The sequence below is a fragment of the Mastigoproctus giganteus genome, chromosome 14 (genome assembly GCF_048544385.1).
Source record: "Mastigoproctus giganteus isolate SK-2022 chromosome 14, ASM4854438v1, whole genome shotgun sequence".
NCBI lineage: Eukaryota > Metazoa > Arthropoda > Arachnida > Uropygi > Thelyphonidae > Mastigoproctus > Mastigoproctus giganteus.
This window is the reverse complement of record NC_143588.1, coordinates 32,395,316-32,422,509: the sequence shown is the minus strand read 5'-3', so window position 1 is coordinate 32,422,509 and position 27,194 is coordinate 32,395,316. Positions and strand designations below refer to the sequence as shown.

The 27,194-nt window shown below is 37.2% G+C and overlaps 1 protein-coding gene across 3 annotated transcripts in view; it reads left to right on the top strand.

The window, feature by feature from the left end:
- Positions 1 to 27,194, top strand: part of gwl (serine/threonine-protein kinase greatwall) — a 248,358-nt gene that overhangs the window by 145,546 nt on the left and 75,618 nt on the right. For all 3 annotated transcript variants that reach the window (XM_090388326.1, XM_090388324.1, XM_090388325.1), the window contains one exon: positions 20,764 to 21,695. In XM_090388326.1, the coding sequence (XP_090244452.1) occupies positions 20,764 to 21,695 (932 nt within the window). The remainder of the gene's footprint in view (positions 1 to 20,763; positions 21,696 to 27,194) is intronic.

Sequence of the window (27,194 nt, the reverse complement as noted above, 5' to 3'; positions counted from 1 at the left end):
GAATTTTTTTGTTGAACAATGTTATTGAGTATAATTGAATTATACTCAATAATCTAGCTGTGTTTGCATGCCTTACATCCAGTAACATTATTATTATTATTAGCATTAGCCATATGGCACAAGGAAGCCTAAGGCTTATGCTGCACCAGCCAAAAAAAATTTTCTGAATTACCCTGAGAGAGAGAGAGAGAGAGAGAGAGAGAGAGAGAGAGAGAGAGAGAGAGAGAGAGAAAAGTAGAAGGGAATCACCAAGAAAGGGAAAAATTATTATATCCAGCTCAGGACCCTGGGTATGCCAAGCCCATACTCATCAGATGTGAGCCCCTGGGGTAGGCATTGAAGATATTAGCATTAGTTGAGGCATATGATGCAAGAAAGCAAGCAAGCTTATATAGCATCAACCAAAATATATCACCCATCCGATCACTCCAGATCTTTCTAGTTCAGCCTTAAATTTTTTTAAGCTAACAACTTCCACAACAACAGATGGAAATCTGTTCCAGCAATCAAATACCCGCTGGCTAAAGGCAAACTTTGCACATCTATTTTACAACTGTCTTTCCTTAATTTGAATCCATGCCCCCTCAGGTTCTTTAGCTGAGCAAGCAAAAGTATCTCATCAGCATTGAGCCTGCTCAAACCATTCAAGACCTTATACCCCTCAATCAGATCACCTTGCAGGTGCCTAGTTTCCAGATGCTGTAACTTGCAGAACTTAAGCCTCTCTTGGTAAGAAACTACTAGGTAAACTACAGCCATTATCAACCCACTGCAGGATGGAAGCCTCCTGAACAATTCACGTTGAGGGAAATAGATCATAATCTGCCATGCTGGTCCAGTGCAGGTTGGCAGGTCGACTGTATTTAGCATTCAGGGGCTGGAACCCTGGTCTACTCAAAGAGCATGTGCTATTGCACTCCCGCTCCTGACCACTTGGCTATGGAGGCCGCCTCTTGGTAAGAGGACCCCTTTATTCCTATTGCCAATCTTGTTGCCCTTCTCTGTACTTGTTCTAGCAACTCTACATCCTTCCTAAAATGAGACCTCCAGACCTGTACGCAGTACTCAGGTGTGACCTGACCATTGCCTGACAAAGGGATAATCGCCTCCTTGTCTCTGCTAGCAAAATTCCTATATATCATTGACAAAAGTCCATGACCTGCTCTGGCAGCCCATCTGCACTGCTCAGAGAAATTCTTATCTGACTGCACAATTACCCCTAAGTCTTTTTCATTCTCCACCTTCCTGAGTGTAGGACCACACAGTTTCTCTTGGTTTGTTAAACTTTATTTGCCACTTCTCAGTCCATCTGCCTAACTTTTCTGGATCCTGTTGCAGTAGCATACTGTCTTTACTGTCATTAACAACCCTGCCAACCTTTGTGTTATCTGCAAACTTGGAATTGGATATTCAAACCTTTGACTTTAATAGCCTTTTCACCAGTATTAATCTGTTTAATTTAAAACGGTTCTTCAGGAAATACATCAAAAGTATAAACACATAATCGATTGGAATAATCTGGAATAAATTGAGGTTAACCTTTTGTATCTTCAATAACTTTGTATACAATGTTAATTTAGTTTACCAGAAAATCTAAGGAACACCTGTGGTCAGTCCTGCTTCATATATCATTGCTATCTTGTATCTCTACTGTTTTGGAATCTCTTTCCCACAAGACGTTCTTCTATTTAGATATGTCGATGATCTGTGTGTGCTGAACCTTCCAAATTTTCTTGAATATTTTGGCCATCTGTAACCCTAGGAGCTTACTTTGGAAAAAACTAACTTTAGCAACTAAAATGCCAATTACTTAGACCTGAATATTAACATTGATAATGGACATGCTATCAGTTAATCAGGCATTTATCTTTATAATAAATGTGACACCTTCAATTTTGAGGCAGTTAATTTTTCTCATTGGTTATCTAATATCTCTGAAAGGGTTCACTATAATATCATGCATTGTGTGCCACGATTGCTACTGTTTGTAATGATTCCAGTATTGCTATTTTTAACATTAAAAAAAATTCTACTTTAAAAACATTGGCAACTCTTTTCCTTTGTCTTATTTGCAGTATGACTCTCAGAAGGCCCTTAATATTATCAAATTTAACAATTTTTTAACAGATCATATTGATTTGAAGCAGATGTCTTACTAAATTTCCATAACATTTTGTCCATCTCAGCTTGGTGTTTCAGTTAGTTTCATTCCCAATTTCTCATTTCCTAGGTTTGTACGTATTGTACATTATATGATGTATGACTATGATGCTTGACTATACAATGTATTTCACATTTTTAAATTAGTGATTCATACTCTCAGTACCGAGTTCGAGGTCCTTTCTATAGGCACAGGATTTGCAACTCTGGATTACCCGCGCCTTATAATTTTGCGACAATTCCTCTACTTTTCTGTATTCTTCCTCTTATTTTTTGTGAGCCATTAGTCTTAACGAATGCTTATCAAGAAACAGTTTTCTTTGTATATTAACTTTTTGTTTTCTGCCTTCACAAAGTTTTAAGCCCCCTTTTCTTTCTGCTTTGTTTGCTGCTTGCTTTCTCTTCTATGCTGGTTGTGTTTATCACAAATTTATTTCTATTTTCAATTAGACCTTAATTTTTTTCCCTGCTAGAGGTCACTAGTCCAAGCTATATATTTCACCTTCTAGTTTTGATTTCTCTTTCGTACCTGTACCATTGACATTTGCCGTGGGTTCTTCTTTCTCATGTTTTATTTATGTTCTGTGTAGTGTCGTTTATATAAACTACATTCTACTATGTAATTCCACCCCCCCCATTTTTTGCATTCAATTTGGCTTTAAAACCCTTATTTGCTGATTTCATTGAGTTTAATCTAAATTTTCTCCATATTATTTTATTTCCTTAAGTTTTAATGTAACTTCTTTGACTTGTATTTTGTATCTGAAACAGAGACATGGGATTATTATCTTTACTTCCAATCTTTATGTTTGACACTTGAAAAAGACAAGATTGTGTGTTAGAATTAGCATTAGTAGAAGCAGATGATGCAAGAAAACAAGCTTTACAGCTTGCTTCCTTGCATCATACTTCCTTATTTACAGCATCAGCAAAAAAAAAAAAAAAAAAAAAAAAACTCCTTCCCATTTCGCCCATCCATTCACTTCAAATGTCTAGTTCTCCCTTGAATTTATCTAACCTGTCAACTTCCACAACAGATGGAAGTTTGTTCCAGCAATCAACCAGGCAAAAAATTTATGCACATGTAATTCTTTCCTCAATTTGAATTTATTTCCCCTCAGGTGATTAATATAGGCAGGAAGAATCTTATCAGCATTGAGCTTGATCTAACCATTCAAGGCCTTATACACCTCAATCAGATCACCTCACAGGTGCCTAGTCTCCAGACACTCTAATTTGCAGAATTTAAGCCTTTGTTCGTAAGTGTAACCCTTTGTTCCATTCACCAATCTTGTTGTGCTTCTCTGTGCTCGTTCCAGCAGCTCTACATTCTTCCTAAAATGAGGCCTCCAGACCTGTATACAGTACTCAAGGTATGGCCTGATCATTGCCTTATACAATGGGATAATCACCTGCTTATCTTTGCTAGAAAAATCCTGTATATCATTGACAAAACCCTGTGAGTTGCCCTGGCAGCCTCTCCGGCATTGCTCAGAGAATTTCCTATCTGACTGCACAATTACACCCAGGTCTTTTTCATTCTCTACCTACCCTGAGTGTAGTACCACATAGTTGATACGTTACTCTGGGGTTATTGCTACCAATATGCAGTACTTTACATTTGTCAATGTTAAACTTCATTTGCCACCTCTCAGCCCATCTGCTCAATTTTTCTAGATCCTGTTGTAGTGGTGTTATGTTATTAACAACTCTGCCAACCTTTGTATCATTTGCAAAGTAAGACATTAAGCCTGATATTTCTTCAACAATATCATTGATAAATACAGAAAACAGGCCTAAAGGGCGGAATGCCGAACCTTTAGGCCTGAGAGAATCCCCTAATAACAATAGAAAGTGAAGAGCAGTGTCCATTAATTATCACTCTCTGTCTTCTCCATTCAACCATCCCTTTATCCATAGCAGCAACTTGCCCTTAATGTTACACTGCTCCAATTTATACAGCAGTCTCTTATATGCAACAGTATCAAAATTTTTTCTGAAATCCAATCATAAGATATAAAAATTATTTTTTGCATCCATTTCCTTTGTGACCACATCGCAGTATCCAGTCAAATTGGTCAGACAAGACTTCCCCTTAACAAACCCATGTTGTGTGTGAACTATAACTGCAGCCTTGTCTAGAAAATCCTGCAGTGGACCTTTAATCAGTGCCTCCTTTAATTTCCCCGGAACAGAAACTAAATTAATAAGTGTCTAATTACTCGTGTCACCCTTCGATCCCCCTTTGTGAATTGGGGATACATTTGTATACATTTGTCCATGGGGACTTCCCCTGAGTCCAAGGAAGTTCTCATAATTATGGCTGCCTCCTTTAGTATAACTGGACAGATCCCATCCACTCCAGGTACTTTTCTTATGTTTATCTTCAACAATTTCTCCTCCAATTTGTTCTCCATAATTACAAAATCACTTAGCCCTCTGTTAGAGTTTGATAAATTTCTCGCATTCCCCTCCTTGAATAACTCCTTGTGAGAATGCAGATGCAAAATACTCATTCAGTTTATCAGCTACTTGAGCAGGATCATCAATCTGATTCATCCCATTCCTTCTAGAGTTTACATAAGTAAAGATCTTTTTGCTGTTTTTCTTTCCATCTTTTTCCAAGGAATTCTCATAACCTGCCTACATGTGTTTAACCTCCTTTGTGGCTTGATTACAGACCAGCTTATATCTAGCATAGACATCTGTGTCACCTGCTAATTTATATGCATCCCATGCCTTTTTCTTCTCTGCCATGAGCCTCATTAGTTCATCTGACATCCATTTAGGTCTAAATCTTGAACAGTATTTCTTAGTTGGTATGAAAAGCCTGGTAGCTTCCAAGATTAATTCTTTGAATGCTTCCGATTTAAAATTTGCTGTTGGTAACATCATCAGTTGGGCCCACTGTATAGAATTTAAAAACTGTTTGAGACTGCTGTAGTCACCTTTACGAAAGCAAAAACCCTTCCCTTTGCCCCTGATGGTAGTTACATCTTTGAGTAAATACCACATCAGCGCACGGTGAACAGTTTCACCCATTGGTTCCTTTATCTGCAGATTCTTAATGCATGAGGAATCACTCCTGATAATGAGATCAAGAGTATTAGTATCTCTTGAACAGCTGTTGTAGAAAACAGTCATCCAATAAATCCACATTTAAGTCTATCCCATCCCTGTAGAAGCAGTTTCTCCTTGATAGTATCCGATTGACCAACTCACAAGTTCTGTTTGATGTCTGGGAAGTTAAAATCCCCCACTATAAGACAATCTGATTTACTGGCCCGCTCTAATTCTCTGTACAGTTCATTGTACTCATCAGAGTCAATAGGCGTATAACACACTCCTACACTCAATTTTGCTTACCCAATGCTTATGTCATAGAAAACTGACTAAGCATTGCACTGGCCACCCATGGCCAGTGCAGTGTTGCCCTCATCAAATGGATGCACTTCATAGCATTTATGTGTTTTCTAACTAACAGCATAACTCTTCCTCCTTTCCTAATCCTTCTATCCTTTCTGTACACGTTTTTCTGCCCAAATTTCAATTCCACATTCCTTATATCTGTGTGACACTATATCTCTGATTTCCCAACAATATCCCCCTTTGATATTTTGTCCAGCACCTCAAATTTATCAAATTTGTTTATTAAACTCCTAGCTTGGTGTACATGCAAGTATACATGCACCTGTTCTTACTCTTTTAGTTACTCTAACACAGCCCACGTATTTACTTGTTCCATGATGACTCCCAGCAGCTCTTGAAGTCCCCAGCAACTTGCTCTCTAGGTTTCTGCTCATTTCAATAGAAGTGCAAGAATCGCTTTCGCCTCTGGCTGCAGCTATTGTTAATCTTTTAGTCTGTGACTCCCCACAAGCTAACAGTTTTTCGACCCACCTAACACTGCCTTCATAGCATCAGCAAATATTCTTGCACCCTTTCTATTTAAGTGTATCCCATCCCTGTAGAAGCAGTCTCTCCTGTTAGCAAGCACAGACGATGCTGAAAAAAATTCTACCCCAGAGCCTTGCATAATCTCTCCATGGCTGAATTGATTGTCAAGGCTCTCATCATATACTCACTCCTATTATGTCTGTGCAGAATTGCAGACACTTTCATATTCAACCCTAGCTCGCGACTTTTTACGAAAATTGACCTGTACTTGTTAATTAAATTTGCAGATCTTTTACTCTTAAGGTCAATAATGCCAACATGTACAGCAATATCACCTTTTGTGACCTTAAAAGATGATATTTGCTCTACAATGTCATCAACTTTTTTCTCTGGAAGATATACCATGGTCTTGTTCCACCTATCCTTTTTGCATAATAATATTCCCAGTCTCTCTGACAATAGTCACCAACAATAACTAGTTTCTGTGAAACCAGCACATTCTGCCTTGGAGAGTACTGCTCTTCTGCCTGATGCACAGGAGTGAGCTCTGGCGAGTTGGGCAGCTGAGAGTTTGATGAGCCCCTCATATTAATTTACTCAATGACATTTACCCTACACATCAAACTCTCGTAGACACCCATCAGAACGCTGAGTTTGTGCCTAATTTCCTCACAGTCTCTGCACCTAGCACAACACAAAGACATCCTCCTTGACTAGATCATGTCCTGTTCTAGACAGGTACACAAACATTTTGCCCATTTGTTTAGACTGTAATGCATTGGAGAATTGCCCCTTTTGGTTCTCCCCTGAGCCACCACACTCTAACTAATCTGTGAGTGTTGCTTTGCTGCTCTAGTCTCTCTCATGATTCTGTTTAAGTATAATTTAATTAACAATGAAATTTGATAAGATTAATAAATTTTACTAATTAATTGATAATACTGTACTAATCTAACAGATTTCTAATACAGTGCTACATATTTAGTTATTTAATTTTATGTTAAACCTTACTCTATGAAGTCTGGGATTTACGTTACACTATTCGGTATCGTATAACAATGGTGGCACGTTATGAATGGTAAGATCTACAGACACGAAGTTTTAACTTTCAAAATTGCTGTCTAAATTCAAAATAAACCAATCAGCTTGACTAGGACTATTAAGATACTTATAGAAAATAATTTAGTATAACAATTAAGTCAATAAACTGACTAATATATATAAAAATTTAGTGTTTGCTGGATCTACAAAAATCTTGGTCATCATGGTAATAACCTCTTGCCCAGTGGCATATTGTAATAGTTAAATGCACAGGCTAAGGAGCAGTGTGCATAACTTTTGAACAACAGTTACCAGATAAAGAATTACTTAATATAATTTCAGATAAATTCATTTTTATTCTTTTTGTCATAATAGAGCAAAAAAAAAAAAAAATTATGTATTGCACAGATGCATATCATTATGAGCTTGGGCCAAGGAGACCCTTTTCTTTATGGACTCTCAAGGTTATTTTTTGGCTTTGCCTTTTAGATTCCTGAGCTCAGGGGCCCCGTTGCATCGGCTTAGTATCGTTACACCGATACTAAGTGATCTAACAGAAAGAATAATTACCCTGTGGGGCAATTCTGTTCTGTTCTGCTTGTGCACTGCAGTTTTTGCTTAGTGTTTCTAAGGTGAACATAAAAATCATGGATCACATGGAATGTATTTTCAATACAACTCCTGTGTACTGTATATTTGTTGATTCTTACTTGAAATACTGGACATGACCATATTTGTATACATGCTGCATGTATACGAGCTATATTAAGACTGTGCTGAACATGGTACAAACGTTGCAAATTAAATTTTTTTTTTTATTGCCTTGTGAAACATTTTCTTCACAGTGAAGGCCACGACGCAGTTTCATCAAAATCTGCTAACATTTTATCTTCGGAAAGTTTATTTAATACCTTAGTTGCCCTAATTCCTCACCCCTCCCCTCAAATTCACTGCTGTCACTAGTTCTTTGATTACCATACAAAGTGTCGGAATCATTTGGATATTCAGCTACTGTGACCATATAAACAGGCAGGGGAAATTTATTGAAAGGCATGGATCACTCACTTCTCCGAAAAACAGATGACTGCTTGCTGGAGTAAAGGGCACCAAAACACAGGTTGACCAGAGGCTATTATCCGTGTCGGGAATACACCTTAATCTTCTGACTGGCTATGAAAAACATATTGACTAGTGTGACTCCTTGGTATGTGGGATAAGTGGCTACATAAGTTTTGGGGGCACCACTAACATTACGGAATGATAATCCCTTTAACCCTTAATTCACTGTTTCTAATTGCCCGAAGGCAAGAGGTGGGAACAGTGCTCTTTGTTCTACGGAAACTATTTTAAATGTAATTACCAGGAGGAATTTAAAAAAAAAAAAAAAAAAATCGCTATAAGGAAGTTCATTAAACAGAGGTCCAATTGAATCCAAAATGAAGCAATTTTAAAATAAATAACTCATCGAATTGGCCTTAAAATGCTATCCCTGGGTCTCCGCTCGCCCCACTGTAGTTCCGGCTCTGGATACTCAATAATTGAATTCAGGATTTAGTATTTATCTTGTAACATTCTATGCAATTATTTCATAATTTTTCTTTCATACTTGTTATTGTAAAAGTACTCACAATGTAATTATAAGTATGTACTGTTTTTAACCACGCGACATGTGTGGTTGGTTTACGTAGTCTCGGTAATGGAATGTAGAAACATGTCTGATTCATGATGTATCTGTTTTTATTGTTATCTTTTTCAAAGGGAACACCCCCTAAAAAGCCTCTGGCTTATGTGTTCTCCCTCCCTTCTTGCTGTTATCTCCCAACAATTGTAACACAAAATAGGGATAAATAAATTATCAAATTATCAAGTATATAAAACAAATGATTGTTTCAACAATGGGCTCTCAAATTTAAAAAAAAATAAATAATAAATAATAAAATTGGCTCTTGTGAGCCCACTATAGCTCACCATTGTGTAGTTTCATCATACAAGCAAAGTGTATTCTGTTAAAATATGTTATGTTGAGCAGCTTAAAGATAAATTTGTCTTTTCATGCAGTGAGAACACACTGCAAAAACTTCCTGGACTGGTAAAACTGCAATCTTATGTTTGTGTGGATGGTGCACATATTGAACATAATTTGTAACAGTTCCCTATGGTTACTGACCTATGGGTCACCCTGTAGTTTATTTAATGCCTATCATGACCCCTCCCTTGTGGATTTGTTACACCAATGGCAGGAATGAGATACACTGATATTGAAGGTAACAATCCCCTTCAAAAAGAAAAGTTTAAAATAAAATGAAGATTTTCAATATATAATTAAACCTAAAGTCATTAGAAATCATGGATTTTATTTAGCTGCCTAAAGTCTTAATTACAGAGTTCTAGTCTACTTTAAAAAATAAACAAAAAAACCCTGCGAGAATTCATTCAAATAAGCAATTTGGGGATCTGATTAATGGCATTTGCTTAGTGGTAAAACTCTAATGGATGGAGTGAGAGAAGCTAGATCAGGCTCAATAATTTAATCATAAATAATGTCTAAGTTTAAAATGGAAGGTTTACCATTATAGCAGTAAAATACTAAGGTCCTTTGATAAGAAAAACCATGTTGTTCCCAAAGAAATCTTATTCTAAATATCAAAGATAATTTATGTTTGATATATTAACACTTTTCTGTGTGCAGAATAATTAATGAGCAAAGCAACCCCTCTCTACAGTGGTGGGCAAGGAAGTACTACATCAATTATGGAAATTCACACAGAAACTTAATTTGTGGTCTTTGAGTGATTGTACAAGATGCAAATCTTCACTTTGTGAGATTGAGCCCATACACACATACTAAAGAATGCACTGTCTGAGGTATCAATTGCATTGGTAAATTGGCTGCAATAAGGCCTTTTCTGGTCTTGGTCATCCAAAGTATAAAAAGTGGAAATTTATTTTTAATTTATATGCTGTACCCCCAAAACATAAAAAGTTAGGAAATGTGGATTGCCACTATTAATGGTAATATCCGGAAGTCAGTTATCTGGAATAATATGAAGAGCTGATTTTTTTTTTTTTTTTTAAATTAATGGTATAGTAAGCTCCAGTTATAGTGATACGTTTGATATTGAATTTTGATTATAATAAGCGTAAGATCTAGTTTACTACCTGTTTATAACATTTTGTATAAACAAAAAGCCCAATAAACTAAAAATTGCAAATTGTTTTTATTGTTTTATGGTTGTGACCTTCAGAAATGTGCTGTAGAAAAATATCACAGAGACAACTGGGTTTTCTCAGAAAGCATGAGTGAATTTCAGATTAGTTTAGCTCCAGATTCGGTAAGAATAATATCACCCCGAAACTGTGTGATTTATTATTTTTCTAAATTTTTTACAGTAAAATGTGAACGGAAAGAAAACACGTGGTTTTAACATTGCAACAAAAAACAAATTATTAATAGAATTAAAAAAGATGAAAATTTAGGAAATCTCTCCAAAGAGTTTAATGTGGGACTACAACAATTTACGACATCAAGAAAAATTCCAATGTTATAACAGAATTTGTGTCGATTATGAATAGTGGAGGATCTAGCAGGAAAAAGATTATGTCGAAATCTGAAAATTCCACTTTAGAGACTGCATTTTATTCGTGGTTTCTTCAGAAGCGAAGTTTAGGTGAACCAGTGTCTGGCCCAACATTGTGTAAAAAAGCATTGGATTTTAATAGAAAATTAAGAGGCAATGAAGATTTTAAGGCAAGCAAAGGTTGGCTGAAGAACTTTAAACCGAGAAACGTTATACGTGAACTAGATATTAAAGGTGAGAAACTCTCTGCAGTTGAATTTGGCAGCAGTGTCCTTTAAAAGTAAGTTTGCTTCAGTTATAGTAAATTAAGAGAAAGAAAGAAACATTTATAATGTTGATGAGATGGGCTTCTTATGGAAAGCATTACCGAGAAAAACCTTAGCCACTGAAAGACAAATGCCTAAACCAGGTTTTAACATGAGAAAAGAGTGAGTTACAATTGCTGTGTGTGCAACGATGTCCATTTCCACTTGCAGTCTGCCAAACCCCATGTAATTTTTCTGACAGAATCTCAATTATTGGTTGATTCAACTACTGCTTGTCTTAGTTGCCCAAATTATTCGCTGTATGATTCCTTTCGCCTCAAAGGTGGTACTTGTGCATATGTCCGTTCTGATATTCCCTGTCAGAGACTTGGCAATTTGGAATCTCCTCTCTTTGATCTTCTCTGGCTTAAAATCTCTCTACCTCATTGTGTCAAATTCATCTGTTGTCTCTACCATTCTCCCAACTCCACTAATCACTTGGAGCTCTTTGACTTCCTTTCTTTGCAACTTGACTTTCTCCAGTCCAACTTCCCTAACAGTGCGATAATTTTCCTTGGTGATTTTAATGTTCACAACTCCAGCTGACTTCCGTTTTCTAGTCATACTGACTCAGCTGGTCGAAATGCTGAGGCTTTTGCAATTACTAATGACCTTGCGCAGATTATTCATTTACCTACAAGAATACTGGACATGCCTAACCATACAGCCAACACGCTTGATATTTTTCTCACAAACAACCCTTCTAAGTACACTGTCAAAGTGAGTGGTACTTTAGGCACCTCAATCACAACTTGGTAATTGTCTCTTCTCCAACGGAGCCTTCATCTCATGGCTAGTCCCAGTCTTGTGTTGTTTGGCATTACAAGAATGCAAAATGGGATGGCCTGCGAGATTTCTTTTCCTTGGTTGGACTACTGTTTCAAAACTTTTGATGTCAACGTTTGCTCAGATCGTGTCAGTGAAATTATTCTTGTAGGAATGGAATCCTTTATCCCACACTCCACTTTAAAATCTCTTTCCTTATTTACTTTCCTTACCCTGGTTTTCCAATAAATGTGCTAAAGGTCATTCAGGAGAAGAATGTTGCGTATCATAATTGGCTTGTTTCCAATTCTTCAGTTTCATTTTCTGCCTACATCAAAGCTAGCAACAATTGTAAAGATTATTAATCAGTCCAAACTAGATTTTGAACAGGCAAAGAGTAGAAATTTGCTTCTTGCCCTAATGGTAGCCAAGCATTCTGGTCTCTTGCCAAAGCTATTGGCTGCAACTTTTGCCCAGCTCTACTCCCACCTCTGTCAAAACCAGATGGTTCTGTTGTCACTTCGGCCAAGGATAAAGCTGACCTGCTAGCATCCCATTTTTCTTCCAACTCATGTATTAATGATCTTGGTAAAACACCTCCCACCATTCCCAACTCGCTGCGATCAATTCCTCCTGTGGTCTTCTGTCAAAAGGATGTTAGAAGGATTTTGACGAATCTTGATGTTAAGAAAGCTCCAGGTCCTGATGGTATTTCTCCACTTGTTCTCAAAACTTGTGCTCCTGAACTTACTCCTGTTTTTTGCTGTGTTTTTCCTTCTGCTTGAAAATTTTCTCATATCCAGACAGTTCCTAAAAAGGGTGACAAATTACTCCTATCCAATTATCGTCCCATTGCAATTACTTTTACTCTTTCTAAAGTAATGGAGAAATCAATTAACTGCCAACTCTTAAACTACCTAGAAACCTTCCGTCTGATCAATGATCGCCAGTATGGATTCCGTCAGTGTCTATCCACTGGTGATATACTGGCTTATGTTACCCATTTATGGACTAATTCAATGGAAAAGTTCAGTGAAACACAATCAGTTGTTCTTGACATCTCAAAGGCTTTTGATTGTGTTTAGCATAAAGGTCTTCTAAACAAGCTTCCATCTTATGGTTTGCCAACTGTTTTTTGTAATTGGTCATCCAGTTTTCTCTCGGATCGCCCACTGAGGGTGATGGTAGATGGCTCTCTATCTTCTAACTTCTCCACTATTGCTGGTGTCCACCCCCAAGGTTCAGTTCTTTCCCCCACTCTTTTCCTCTTGTATATTAATGACCTTCCATTGACTGGAAATCCTATCCATAGTTTTGCCAATGATAGCACATTGCATTCCACTTTCCATTTTGAGAAACTTTGCCTTTCTCAATCAGCTTCAACTTCTCGAATATCTGCTACCAATTCCTTAAATGCCGGTCTCCGGGTAATTCTCCAGCAGGGCAAAGAGAACTTAGTTAATTTAAATCCTTCTAAAACTCAGTCTTGTCTTATATCTTGCAAAAAGGATTCTTCTGCTGCTATGCTTATCTTTGGTGACACTCCGATTTCTAGCCAAGTTGATATATCTCTTTTGGGGATTGTTATTATTGTTATTGTTTGGTTTTTAGGAGCATTAGCAACTAAGGCCATATTGCACCGGGAATATGTGGTGGTCATTCCCTGACCTTTCTGCATCCTCCTATTTGGTTGTGACGGGCTCGATCCCTGGTCTAATCCGCCTTTTGGGGATTACCCTGACTTCTGATCTCTCTTGGTAGAAGCACATTACAAAAAACATGGTTTTCTTTTTTGCTCTCGGCATTACTTTTCTTCCAAACAGCTGTTTACTCTGTACAAATTGCAAATCCGCCCTACCATGGAATATTGTTTCCACATCTGGGACGGTGCCCCCAAAACCTCTCTCAGGCTTCTAGATTCCATTCAGAAGAGGGCAGTTAGGTTAATTAATGACTAGCCTGTAACAGAGTCTCTCAACTCGCTGTCTCATCGACATACTGTTTCTGCTGCATGCCTTTTTTGCAGATACATCCATGGGCACTGTTCTTCTGAATTTGCTTCTATAATTCCTGCCCTCTCTCTTTCAAAACAGTTCGAACACGTGCCACCACCAGCCAACATCCATTTACTGTCCGAATTCAAACTCACAGAACCAACTTTTCATCTTCCTTGTTTATTCATTCAACTGCCATTTTCTGGAACAATCCTCCTTCCTGTGTCCATCCTGAAAATTACAGTCTACAGAAGTTAAAGTCTAATGTCAACAAATATCTTCTCTCATCTTCTCATCCTCCAACCCAAGCATAGTACTAAGTACTATAGGTTCTAATACCTCTCATGTTTGGGGTTTTCATGGGAAAAAAAAAAAAAAAAAAAAAATCCCCGCTGGGATGCACTGATTGTCCGTTCTCGTTTAATGGTAAGTCGAAAAAACCGAGCATTTAAAAATCTTTCTAATTTTCCTGTTTTCTGAGATTGGCTTAAATTTTTTTAAATTTAATTAATTTTAATCAATTTCTGGTTCGATTATCCAGAAAATTTTGCTTTTTGGAAGAGGTCTGACATCAGTTATTCCGGATAACTGAGAACTCTACTGAATTAGCATTAAGAAAGCAAGCTTATGCAGAATCAGCAAAAAAAAAAAAAAAAAAAAAAACAAACAAACAACACTTGTCATATCATCTGTCCATTCCCTCTTAACAGTACTTCCTTCATTTTATTCAAACATTCCACCTCTACAACTCTGGATTGGTGTTTGCTTCAAAAATCGACCAACCCACTGGTTGAAGGCAAATTTCAACACATCTGCCCTGCAACCATCTTTCCTCAGTTTGAATTTATGCTCCTTCCCTCAATCCATTCAAACCCTTAAACGTTCAGATCTCCTCTTAGGTGCCTAGTCACCAGGCATTGCAGTTTGCAGAACTGCTGAAGCCTTTCCTAGTAAGAGTATCATTTTGTTTGTATCATATACTATTCTCTTTGTTCTTCTTCCACCTGTTCCAACAGATCCACATCCTTCCTAAAATGAGGCCCCCTGACCTGTATGCAGTACTGAAGGTGTGGCCTGACCATTGCCTTATACAGTGGGATAATCATCTCCTATCCTTGCTATAAAAATTTCTGTATTTCATTGACAAAACCCCATGAGCAGCCCTGGCAACCTATCTGCATTGCTCAGAGGACTTCACAATTACTCCTGGGTCTTTTTCTTTCTCCACTGCTCTTAGTGTGGCACCACACAGTTGGTACATTTATCTGAGATTACTGCTTCCTATATGAAGTATCTTGCATTGTTGGTATTAAACTTCAATTGACACATCTCAGCACACCTAGTAAATGAGAACTGTGATTAATCACTATGATAATCTTCGTATCATCAGAAAACTTAGACATTTAGCCTTTAACAGTATCATTAATAAATATGGAAAACAACAGTGTCTTCAGCACTAAACCCTGGGGGACCTCACTAAAAACATTAGTAGTCGAAGTAGAGCAGTATCCATTGAAACCACTCTCTCTCTCTTCTCCCGCTCAACCACCCTTTTAACCATAGCAGTAACTAGCACTTAATGCAATACTGCTTCATTTTATATAGCAGTCTTTTATGTCCAAAACAGTATCGAAATTTTTTTTGAAATCTAAGTATATGATGTCAAAAATCAGACTGGTCAGGCAAGATCGCACCTTAACAAATCCATGTTGCTGTATGACTGCTTTCCTATATAGATGATTCCACATTACTTCTTCAATGTGTTCTCTGCCAAATAAATATGAAAGAATTGCAATTTTGGAAAAAAAATCAACATTCCGACCTCCCCAGCATTCCAAAAAATTCGTACATAACAGTTGAAAATTAAAAAGTTTGGAATTCGTTGGTAAAAGCAAACACTTACTTTTGTGCTGAATTGTAAATCAGAACAAATCTTAAAATTTTATAAAAGGTTTATTCATGTACATTTACTAACATACACAAGTAAAAAACAAATAAAACTGTGTACCAAGGCAATAAACAACAGCAAAACATTACTGCAAAGTGTTCAGGCAGTGTGCCAATATACTGTAGTTGTTAATTTCATGTTCCTCTACATTTACGGCACTTGTTGGTCGATCGCTTAAGATTGGCTGCTTGAATATGTTGCAGCACATCATGCCTAGTGCTGTTTTATGTATACAGTAAACCCCTGCTATTCGCGGTATCTATATTCGCGGTCGCTGATTTAATATAAAATGAAAAAATGTGAATTTTAAAGCGCTGTGAACATTTTCCACCATAAAAAACATAGGCGTGGCTAAAATTATCTTTCCCGGTCAAAAAAGCGCTCAATGGGTGGGGGGGGGAGAGGGATAACAAAATCGCGAGCGTGGATGTTTCTCGCTAATCCTTATTCAGTATGTGTTATGCGCTTGTCATGGAAGGTTTCGTCGTTTACTTTTAATTTACATGCTTATAAATTGAATAAATTTATCAATTTATAAATTGATACGTTTACAAAAGTGATAAATCTACTGTTTTGCAGTGTAAAACAGACTTTTTCGAGTGTGTTAACGGAAGACAGTGACTTTATTGTGGATAAGTTCTTTCTAACCCGTACAAAAATATGGCTACGAATAACAAGTAAAATGTGAAAAGATCAAAGAAGGTGATGACATTAGCGAATAAAATTGAGTTATTTGATAAAATTTCTAATGGCGAAAGTGTCTCCTCAGTGGCAAAACATTATAAAATCAATGAGTCAACGGTACAATCAATCAAAAAATCGGAAGAAAAAATCCGCCGTAGTGTCCGTGAAAACGCGCTAATTGCTTCAAAACTTTGCTCTGTAACTCGTGATGTTAAATTAGAAAAAATGGAACAAGCTTTAAATCTGTGGATAGAAGACCGAACTCAAAATAAAATTCCGTTAAGTTCACTCATCATTCGTGAAAAGGCAAAACTCCTTTATCAACACTTTAGCAAAACTGGTGATAGCACTGGCGGGATAAGTTTTTTAGCTAGCAAAGGCGCTGGTTTGAAAGATTTGTTTGAAATTTCTAATAAATATTACATTTAATATTAAATTGTTTCTTATTTTCATTTCGATGCCATATGCATGCATTTCACTATGTACTGTCTATGTACATAGTCATATTATGAAGGTACATATAATACATACATAGTCAAAATTTTAAGACTAGTTTTTCTTATATATTTCATACTTTGGAACGGAACCCCTTTATTACTATGGGAGCCATAACTCAGTATTCGCTTTTTCGGTATTCGTGGCATTTCTCAGGAACGTAACCCCCGCGAATAGCGTGGATTTACTGTATGTACATAAAACAGCACTAAGGCAGTGAATGTGTTAACCACTGAATCCATTATTTTCCTGGAACAGAACTCAAGCTAACAGATCTGTAATTACTCATCACCCTGTGATCCCCACCCCTATGAATTGGGGATACATTTGTACATCCTCAGTCCATGGGGATATCTTCTGAATCCAAGGAGCCTCTCCTAAACATGGAAAAGATCCCATTTACCAAGGATGTTCATATAGCAAAAAATTTACCACATTTTACACACAGGCACACAATCACAGACTAATGCTTAATTGCCTGGCAATTTTTTGAAAATAAAGTATGCGATTACTGAGACAGACCTTACAGGATTACGGGCTGAGAGTTGCTGTGGCACCAAAGATGCACGTTTTGGCAGTCTGAATATCTTCCAAATGCTCTGGGGTTACTTCTCTGGGTTTACTTCTACCCATATGCAGTACTTGGCAACATTTGTCAATGTTAAACTTCAGTTGTCACTTCTCAGCCCATCTGCCCAAATTTTCTAGATCATGTTGCAGTAGCACACTGCCATTACTATCGTTAACAACCCTGCCAACCTTTGTATCATCTGCAAACTTCGAAACTAAGCCTGATATACCTTCATCAATTTGAAAGGATTTTATAAACTCCTTTCAAACTCTTGATTACATCTATGTCCATTGGTTGTAAAATTGATGTTTCTTTGGGAGGCAGAAACACAAAATGTGGAACAAATTTTGAATTTGGTGCAGGACAGTTATCAACTAATAATAAAATATTTTCCTTCTGTTTGAATAGCTCCTTGTTCCAATCATTTACGTATTTCTAAAAAATATCTGAAGTTATCCAAGCTTTCTTGTTTGCAGTGTAATCCACAGGAAGTTTCCTTGCATTTTTGAAACACCAAGTTTTTAATGATTTTCTGATAAACAGTTTTTTTTTATTGGTTCTCATATTTGCGCATACGAGCACCATCAAGCGAGCCTTTGATTTTTTTCCCCCAACGCATTTTTCCTCTTTGAATTTAAATGTATTGACAGGTGTCGAAATATAAAAAAGTCCTGTTTTGTTGGCATTGTAGATGTCTTCATCATTGAAATCTTTCCTGGTGTCTGCCCAAACACCATCAATCCATTCATTTGCCATTATTGGATCTGCAGATCGAGTTTCTCCAATAATTTTTGCATAGATGATGTTATGTTGGTTTTTAAATCGATCCAGCCAACCGTTGTTACATACGAAATCATTGCATCCAAATTTTTTAGCAAATTTTTCCAATTGAGCCTTCAAAATCAGACTGTCTATTGAAAATCCAGCACTTCTTTGTATAGTGAACCATTGAAGCAATGCTTCATCAATGTTTGTAACTTCATGCTTTCTAAATTTTTTTTTTTTTTTTGCTTATATTCTTTTCCAGTGCTGATATATTAACATCTTTGTTCTTCCACAATGTCGATATACTTGAAGTGGAAAAAGAAAACTTCTTACACACTTCGATGTTTTTTGCACCACATTCTGACTCGCGAATAATTTCAACTTTTTCGCAAATTGAGAGGCACGTTCTTTTATTAGTAGACATGTTAACCCTGGGGGCTCACATCTGGTGAGTATGGGCTTGGAAAACCCTGGGTCCTAAGCTGGATATCATCATTCTTCTCTTTTTTGGTGATTCCTTTCTACTTCTCTCTCTCTCTCTCTCTCTCTCTCTCTCTCTCTCTCTTCGGGGGGGGCGACTGGATTTTTTTTTTTTTTGGCTGGTGCAGCACAAGCCTCATTATTATTATTAATAGCCATATAGCTATTAATAATAATAATGTTTCTGAAGGAAGGGTTCATTTCTAACTGTTTTACTTTAAAATGATAAAGTGATCTGCATACAAAGTTCATAGAAGTTCTGAAATGTGTACAAACTTCTTAGAAGTCCCTTTTCCAAAATTCTTAGATGTTCTGAAATAAATTAATTGTTCGGTGAATACAAGACAATTTGTGAATAGAGTAATGCAACAATCGGAATGCCAATGCACCATTGTATAGCCCCCGTTCCCAGAATGACAAGATCATAAACCGGTCATAAAGCTAAGTCGCCCTTTTCATTTTCGTCTATTTCAAGAATTGGGTTTTTCGACTAGCCGAGCAGTTAAGAATGTTTGCGTAGTTACCAGAATTTTTCTGCTATATCTGTGTAGTACGCTCGTTATAACAGTTAGCGATTGTATGGGAATACGTGTAAATTAAGATCATTATGGTTTTTTGCTCGTTACAGCCATGATCTTGTTATTTCCGTGCTGCTCGTTATAACCAAGTTCGACTGTATTAGATTCCACTAATATAGGGTTTCATATAAAAAACATTATGGAAATCCTGTCTTGAAACTTGATACTATGACATATTGGACAGACAACTTGTGTAGTCGAGACCCACTAACATCCGTAAAATTGGACAAATGCTAATTCATTGTGATTTTCTGTTGTATATGATCTGTGTCCTCATTTTGAATTAAATTTTTAAATCAATCTGAAATCTCAAGTGGAACTTTTTTTTTTAAATATAAATATAAATATAGAAATTTTAAACCAGGAATTCTCTTATCTGAGATTTTCAAGTTTTGTTCAGTTCTTCAGGAAAGGGAACCCATAATAACTGTTACAAGGTGCAGTATAATTAGAATTGATGGAATTAGTATTGGAAGACCTGCCTAAAGATGTTATAAACCCTTTGACAGATAAACCTTGTAACAGGACAAAGTAGGCGGATGGAAGAGGAGGATAGAAGGAAAATTCCTCCTCCCTCTTATTTCACTAATAGTTAGGGAATTTGAAAATCTAGAGATTTAAAACAGCTTAAAGGTTTTATGTAGGAAAATAAATTTAATTCAAAATGAGGACACATCCAATAGAACAGAAACATTTGTCTGATTTTACGGATATTTGGGCCCTGATTACGCAAGTTGTCGGTCTAACTAGTATAGGATGATGGTATACAGTTTTTGTATGCAAAGGACTGTTAGTCCATAGTTGATTCACTATGGAATCTGAGTAATGTTTTGATCCCCCCCCCATTACCTTAAATAGACTGGTGTAAGGCAGTTCCATAAGGGTCAGTAGTTTATTGAGAATGTTTCATGGACTAACCCATCCCATCATTTATGGCCTCAATTCTACCTGTACTGTTCTTGTGTAAAGGATTGTGATGCCAGATTTTCTGTGATCTCATAATAAAGGCTAATCGGTTGGTATGGGGGTGGGATGAAATTTCTTGTCATTTCAGAATTTTGTTGCAGCTTGCAACAATTCTTCAACATTTCTACATGCTGTGACTGCTAAATATGGTCGATCTGCCAACCTGCACTGGGCCAGCGTGGCAGATCATGGTCCATTTTCCCTCAGCATGAATTGTTGAGGAGGCTTCCATCTTGCAGTGGGTTGATAATGGCTGCAGTCTACCTCTCTCTCTACCATGGAGGTTGGGTGAAATTTCTTATGTCATTTCAGAATTTTGTTGCAGCTTGCAACAATTCTTCAACATTTCTACATGCTGTGACAGTGCTAAATTTTGTTATGTCATTAAAAGCTAATGATATTGTAGTAGTTGTTTAATTATGAGATACTGTTTGATCAGTTTTATAAATTAAATAGTTTTTTAAAGTTATATTTGTAAAATTAATAATTAGGTATATTATTATACTGCATAAACAGATGAATTTGTTTTATTTTAGGTGTGTCATCTGGTCAACAAACTGCTGATATTTCAAAACGTTCTCTGTCTTTATCTGATTTTTCCATTCAACGAAATAGCTATTCTGAAGCTCCTTTTCTTGGTAGTGAGCAAGAACATTCTACGAAAAACAGAATTTCATCTTATGGTTTTGTTTCAGGTTTTAGTCATAGTTGTGAATCTAGTAATACCCCTTCAGCTCCTAAGCAGAGGCGAAAATTTTTGCAGTCTCGTTCCACAAGGCATTTAAGTGAAATTTTTTCTAGTGATCTTTCAGCAAGCCAAAGAAGGATCAAGAGTTTTGAGAAAGACAGCACTGTAGAAGACAGTTTGGGAATAAGGCAGAAGTTCAACAATAAATTAGTTGATGGGGTTAGATATTCTCCATTCTTATTGTCGACAAATGCCATTGAGAATACTCTCCAGTTCAGTTCAACAGGCATGACTGGTGATTTTCAAGAATTTGGCTTTCACATCTCTTCAAAACGCAGAAAACTTGGTTCATTTCGCTGGCAGTCAACTTCTGTACTATCTGTGGATGGCGTTCTTGATGCATCAATTGAAAGTGACGGAAGTGTTTTTGATTCTCATTCTTCACAGAATTCAGATAGCAGAGTAAATATGTTAGAAACAGGAGACTCCATTTCCCCGTATTGCCAACAAAAATCTCTTAATTCTTATGCACAGAATAAAAAGAGTAGAGGGAAAGAAAATATTTTAATTAATGATTGTGATAGAATTATTCAAGAACCCTATATAAAGGAAACCAGGTTTGCTTTGACTCCGTCAGTATCAGAGCATGCACTGAGCAGGTCTGCTGTTACTTCGTCAGAAAGAGGAGATTCAAGAATAACGGCCAAGAGAGCAGTAAAGCACAGCTCCCTTCCGAAAACACCTCAAGGGATTTCATTTCGGAAATGGAGAACTAAGTCAGTAAGTTGTTATATAGAATTATTAAAATGTTTGTGTAAAAATGTAAATTCAAATTAAAGTGTTTCACTAATGGATATTCAGCAGTAAAATGAATTGAACCTGTGATAGTTTAATGTATGCTGGAGTTTTTGCACTTATAATGTAGGCCACCATTTTTCAGTTCACTGGTCCATGAACTTGTGGACTGTGAATGTTTTCTATGTGGACTCTGAAGGTTTTCAAAAAATGTAATTTTTAATTAATTTATATATATATATATATATATATATTTTTTTTTTTTTTTTTATTTATTTATTTATTTTTTTTTTTGGGACTACACCTTATGTTTTTTCTAAATCTGGTATACATTATCAGAACATTTTTAAATATATGTTTGTTTGTGATATTAACCTTGATTTTGCATCTGCAAAAATAAATAGTATATCATTTGAAAAGTCTCGACAGAGTTTATGATATTAAGCAGAATTTAAAGAGTTAATTTTTAAATATGAAATTAAGTAATTTATGAAATTTTACAAATGATTAAATCACATTGTAAATCAGCATATTGTAAGCACATGGATAAACATTTTGCTGCTTGGGGTATATGTGATGAAATCCAGACGTTCTTCCCCCCCCCCCCATCTCCAACTATTGCTTGATTATTTTGATGGAAAATTTTAATTAGCATTAGCATTAGTAGAGGCATTTGATGCAAGAAAGCAAGCTTATGCAGCATCAGCCAAAAAAAAAAAAAAAAACCACTTCCACTTCACCCCTCTGTTCGTTCAAAATACCTGTCCAGCTGAGCCTTAAACTTATTTAGGCTATCAACCTCCACCACAAGGGATGGAAGTCTGTTCCACCAACCAACCACCCGCTGGCTAAAGGCAAATTTCCGCACGTCTATCCTACATCTGTCTTTCCTCAATTTGAATTTATGCCCTCTCAGGTGATTTTTCTGAGCTAGAGGAAGAATCCCATCAGCATTGAGCATGCTTAAACCATTCAAGGCTTTATACACCTCTATCAGATCACCTCGCTGGTGCCTAGTCTCCAGACACTGTAATTTGCAAAACTTAAGCCTTTCTTCGTAAGAGCACCCCTTTGTTCCATTCACTAATCTTGTTGCCCTTCTCTGTACTCGTTCCAGCAGCTCTACATCCTTCTTGAAATGAGGCCTCCAGACCTGTATACAGTAATCTAGGTGTGGCCTGACCATCGCCTTATACAATGGAATAATCACCTCCTTATCCCTGCTGGAAAAATTCCTGTATATCATTGACAATACTCCATGAGCTACTCTTGCAGCCCGTCTGCACTGCTCAGAGAACTTCATATCTGCCTGCACAACCACCCCCAAGTCCCTTTCATTCTCTACCACTGTCAGTGTTGTACCACAGAGTTGATACGTTGCTCTGGGGTTGCTGTTTCCCATGTGTAGTACTTTACATTTGTCAATGTTAAACTTCATTTGCCACCTCTCAGCCCATCTGCTCAACCTTTCCAGATCCTGTTGCAGCAGCATAGTGTCAGTAGTGTCCTTGGCAACCCTGCCAACCTTTGTATCGTCTGCAAACTTGGACATTAAGCCCGATATACCATCATCAATATCATTTATAAATACAGAAAACAATAATGGACCCAACACTGAGCCCTGAGGGACTCCACTAATAACATCAGTCCACGATGAGCAGTGTCCATTGATTACCACTCTCTGTCTTCTCCCCCTCAACCACCCCTTTATCCATAGCAGCAATTTGCCTCCAGTGTCACACTGCTCCAATTTGTGCAGCAGTCTTCCATGTGCAACAGTATCAAAAGCCTTTCTAAGATCCAAGTATATAATATCAAAGTTATTCCCTGCATCCAGTTCTTTTGTGACTGCATCATAGTATCCAATCAAGTTGGTCAGGCAAGACTTCCCCTTAACAAAACCATGCTGTGTCTGAGCTATAACTGAAGTCTTGTCTAAATGATCCTGCAGTGCTTCTTTAACCAGTGCCTCCATTAATTTTCCTGGAACAGAAGTTAAGCTCACAGGTCTATAATTACTTGTGTCAGCCTTTGATCCTCCTTTGTGAATTGGGGTCACATTTGCACATTTCCAGTCTATGGGTACCTCCCCTGAGTCCAAGGAAGCTCTCATAATTATGGCTAAGGGTTTGCTTACTTCCTTTGCTGCCTCCTTTAATATAACTGGATAGATCCCATCCACCCCGGGTGCCTTTCTTGTGTTTATCTTCAACAGTTTCTCCTCCACTTTACTCCCAGTTATTTCAAGATTCTGTAGCTTACTGCTAGAGTTGAATACACCTCTGGCATTCCCCTCGCTGAATAACTCCTCATGTGTGAATGTCGATGCAAAATATTCATTTAGCTTGTTAGCTACCTGAGCAGGATCATCAACACTTGACCCATCAATATCAAGTGGACCAATCTGATTCATCCCCTTCCTTCTAGAGTTTACATACGTAAAGAACTCTTTGGTGTTTTTCTTTGCATCCCTTGCCAAGGATTTCTCGTAATCTGCCTTCGCCTGCCTAACCTCCTTTGTAACTTGGTTACAGATCAACTTGTATCTATCATAGGCTTCTGTGTCGTGTTAATTTGTATGTATCCCATGCATTTTTCTTCTCTGCCATATGCCTCATTAGTTCATCTGACATCCATTTTGGCCTAAACCTTGAACAATATTTCTTAGTTGGTATGTAAAGCCTAGTAGCTTCCAAGATAAGTTCTTTGAATGCTTCCCATTTTGAATTTGCTGTTGGTAACATCATCAGTTGGTCCCACTGTATAGAATTTAAATACTGTCTCAGTCCATCGTAGTCGCCTTTACGGAAGCAATAACCCTTCCCTTTACCCCTAATGGTAGTTACCTCTTTGAGTAAATCCCACTTCAGCACACTGTGATCACTGCCACCTAGTGGTTCATTTATGTGCAGATTCTTAATGCATGAAGAATCACTGCTGATAATCAAATCAAGAGTATTACTCCCTCTAGTTGCCTCCCGAACATGCTGATGTAGAAAACAATCATCCAATAAATCCACAAAAGCCCTGCTAGTGTGTGAGTAACCAGCCCCCAAAATCCAGTCAATATCTGGGAAATTAAAATCTCCCATTATAAGAGACTCTGATTTACTGGCCCACTCTATTTCCCTGTACAGTTTCTTATTATACTCATCAGAGTCATTAGGCCTATAGCACACTCCTACTCTCAATTTTGATCTCCCAATGTTTATGTCACACCAAACTGACTCCACACTGCACTGTCCAGCGATGTCGACTGGCTTCACTTCCTTGGTTTTTATGTGTTTCTTAACTAATAGCATAACACCTCCCCCCTTCCTATCCTGTCTATCCTTTCTGTAGAAGTTGTACTCCCCAAATTGCAGTTCCGCACCCCTTATATCTGTGTGACACCCCGTCTCTGATATCCCAACAATATCTGCCTTCGATGTTTTGAGCAATACCTCAAATTCATCAAATTTATTTACTAAACTCCTAGCATTGGTGTACACGCAAGTATACCTGCACCTGTTTCTATTCTTAGCTACCCTAACACAACCCATGTGTTTACTTGTGCCGCAATGGCTCCCAGCAGTCTCTGAAATACCATGCATCTTGTTTTTCAGGCTTCTGCTCATTCTAATAGAAGCAGTGCAAGAATCTCTTTCACCTCTGCCAGTGGCTACTGTCAATCTATTGGTCTTTGTCTCTGACTGAATTAACTGATATAAACGAAAATATAAGCTTTACAACTAACCTCAATAGCATTCTGTGATTGATCACATGTATGAGGTGTGGCTATTAAATAATGAGATTGTACACATAGCCACTACACATCAAGCACCACCTTTGAAACAGAGGCACAGAAATTGATCTTGAACCTTTCTCTATTTGGCTGCCAAGTCACGTTCCAACACCCTCATTCGCTTTACAGTGAGACAGGTCTTCACTACCTTGTGTTTTTGCAGGTTGCTGGAAACATGGCAGACAAAAGAATCAGACAACGAATCAATATCAGAATTTTAACAAAACTAAAGAAAACACCAACCGAAAGTTATGAGAATTGTTACATCAAGTTTATGGGGAAGATACTATGTTATAAGAGCTTGTGTTTGAATGGCATAAAAGATTTTTAGAAGGAAGAGAGAATGTGGAAGATGGTGAATGACCAGGCCATCCAGTATTCATGAAAACTGATGAAAATGTCGACTGGTTAAGAACATTATTAGAATTAATCATCATTTAAGCATTATAATGTTTACATCAGAATGCAATATGGACAAAGAAATAGACAAATTTTAACTGAAAATATAGTCATGAGAAAAGTGTGCGCCAAGATGGTGCCAAAAATTTTGAATGAAGATCAAAGGATGAGAAGACTGCAAGTTTGTGAAGTTGTTTTGAAAAAAACTGAAGATTTAGACTTTGAGTACTGTAATTACTTGCAATGAAAGTTCGCTACTCTAGTACGACTGAGAAACTAAAAGGTAGTCAGTGCAGTGGAAAACAAAACAATCCTCCAACCAAAAAAAAGAATGTCAAAATCAAAAATGAAAACCATGTTTCTTGTTTTCTTTGATAAAGGAATTATTATGGCTGAATACATCCAACCAAATCGGACTGTCAATCAGATGTATTACGTAAGTTCTGATAAGGCTGCTTGAAAATATTCCAAGGAAAAGATGTGAATTGTGGAAGGATGGTTGGATGCTCCAGCACACTCTTTGCCATTTTCTGGCCAAAAAGCAAATCCCTGTGTGTGAACATATACCCTACTTGCCAGACCTAGCACCCTGTGAATTTTTTCTCTTCACTAAACTGAAAAAGTGTACTTAAGGGAACCCATTTTCAGTCCACTGAAGACATTCAGAGAAAAACAACTAAAGTGTTAAAAGGGCTTACAGAAAATGGCTTCCAGAAATGTTTCTGTGTTTGGAAGAAATGTATAGAACAGTGTGTGCAAGTCCAAGGCAATTATTTCAAAGGGAATAACTTGTAAGGTACGAAATATCTCATTATATTTATATTTTTTGGCAACAGTCTCATTATTTAATAGCACACCTTGTATCACAGACAAGTTGATTGTGCCTCCTCCTGGTCTTTTACAACCGTATTTTTTTCAGAAAATCTTATCCAGCTTCTTTGCACTACTCTATTGTTTTGGCATTCCTGAAGCCTGGAAAAGATCCATCCAACCCCCATAGCTATAGACCAATATCTCTGTCAAGTTACCTCAACAAAATCCTTGAAAAAATTGTCCACAGCAGACTCGTCTGGATCATTGAGTCACAACATCTAATGAGCCATAGTCAACTTGTCTTTCGACAAAACAGGTCATGCTTGGATCTCATGATCAAGGCTGAATTTGCCATTCACAATGCCTTCATTAAACACGTACATCTAGTAATGGTTTCTATAAATATAGAGAAGGCTTTTGACACCACATGGCGGCATGACATACTTAGTGATCTTTATTCTCTCGGTCTACGTGGCAACCTTCCCATA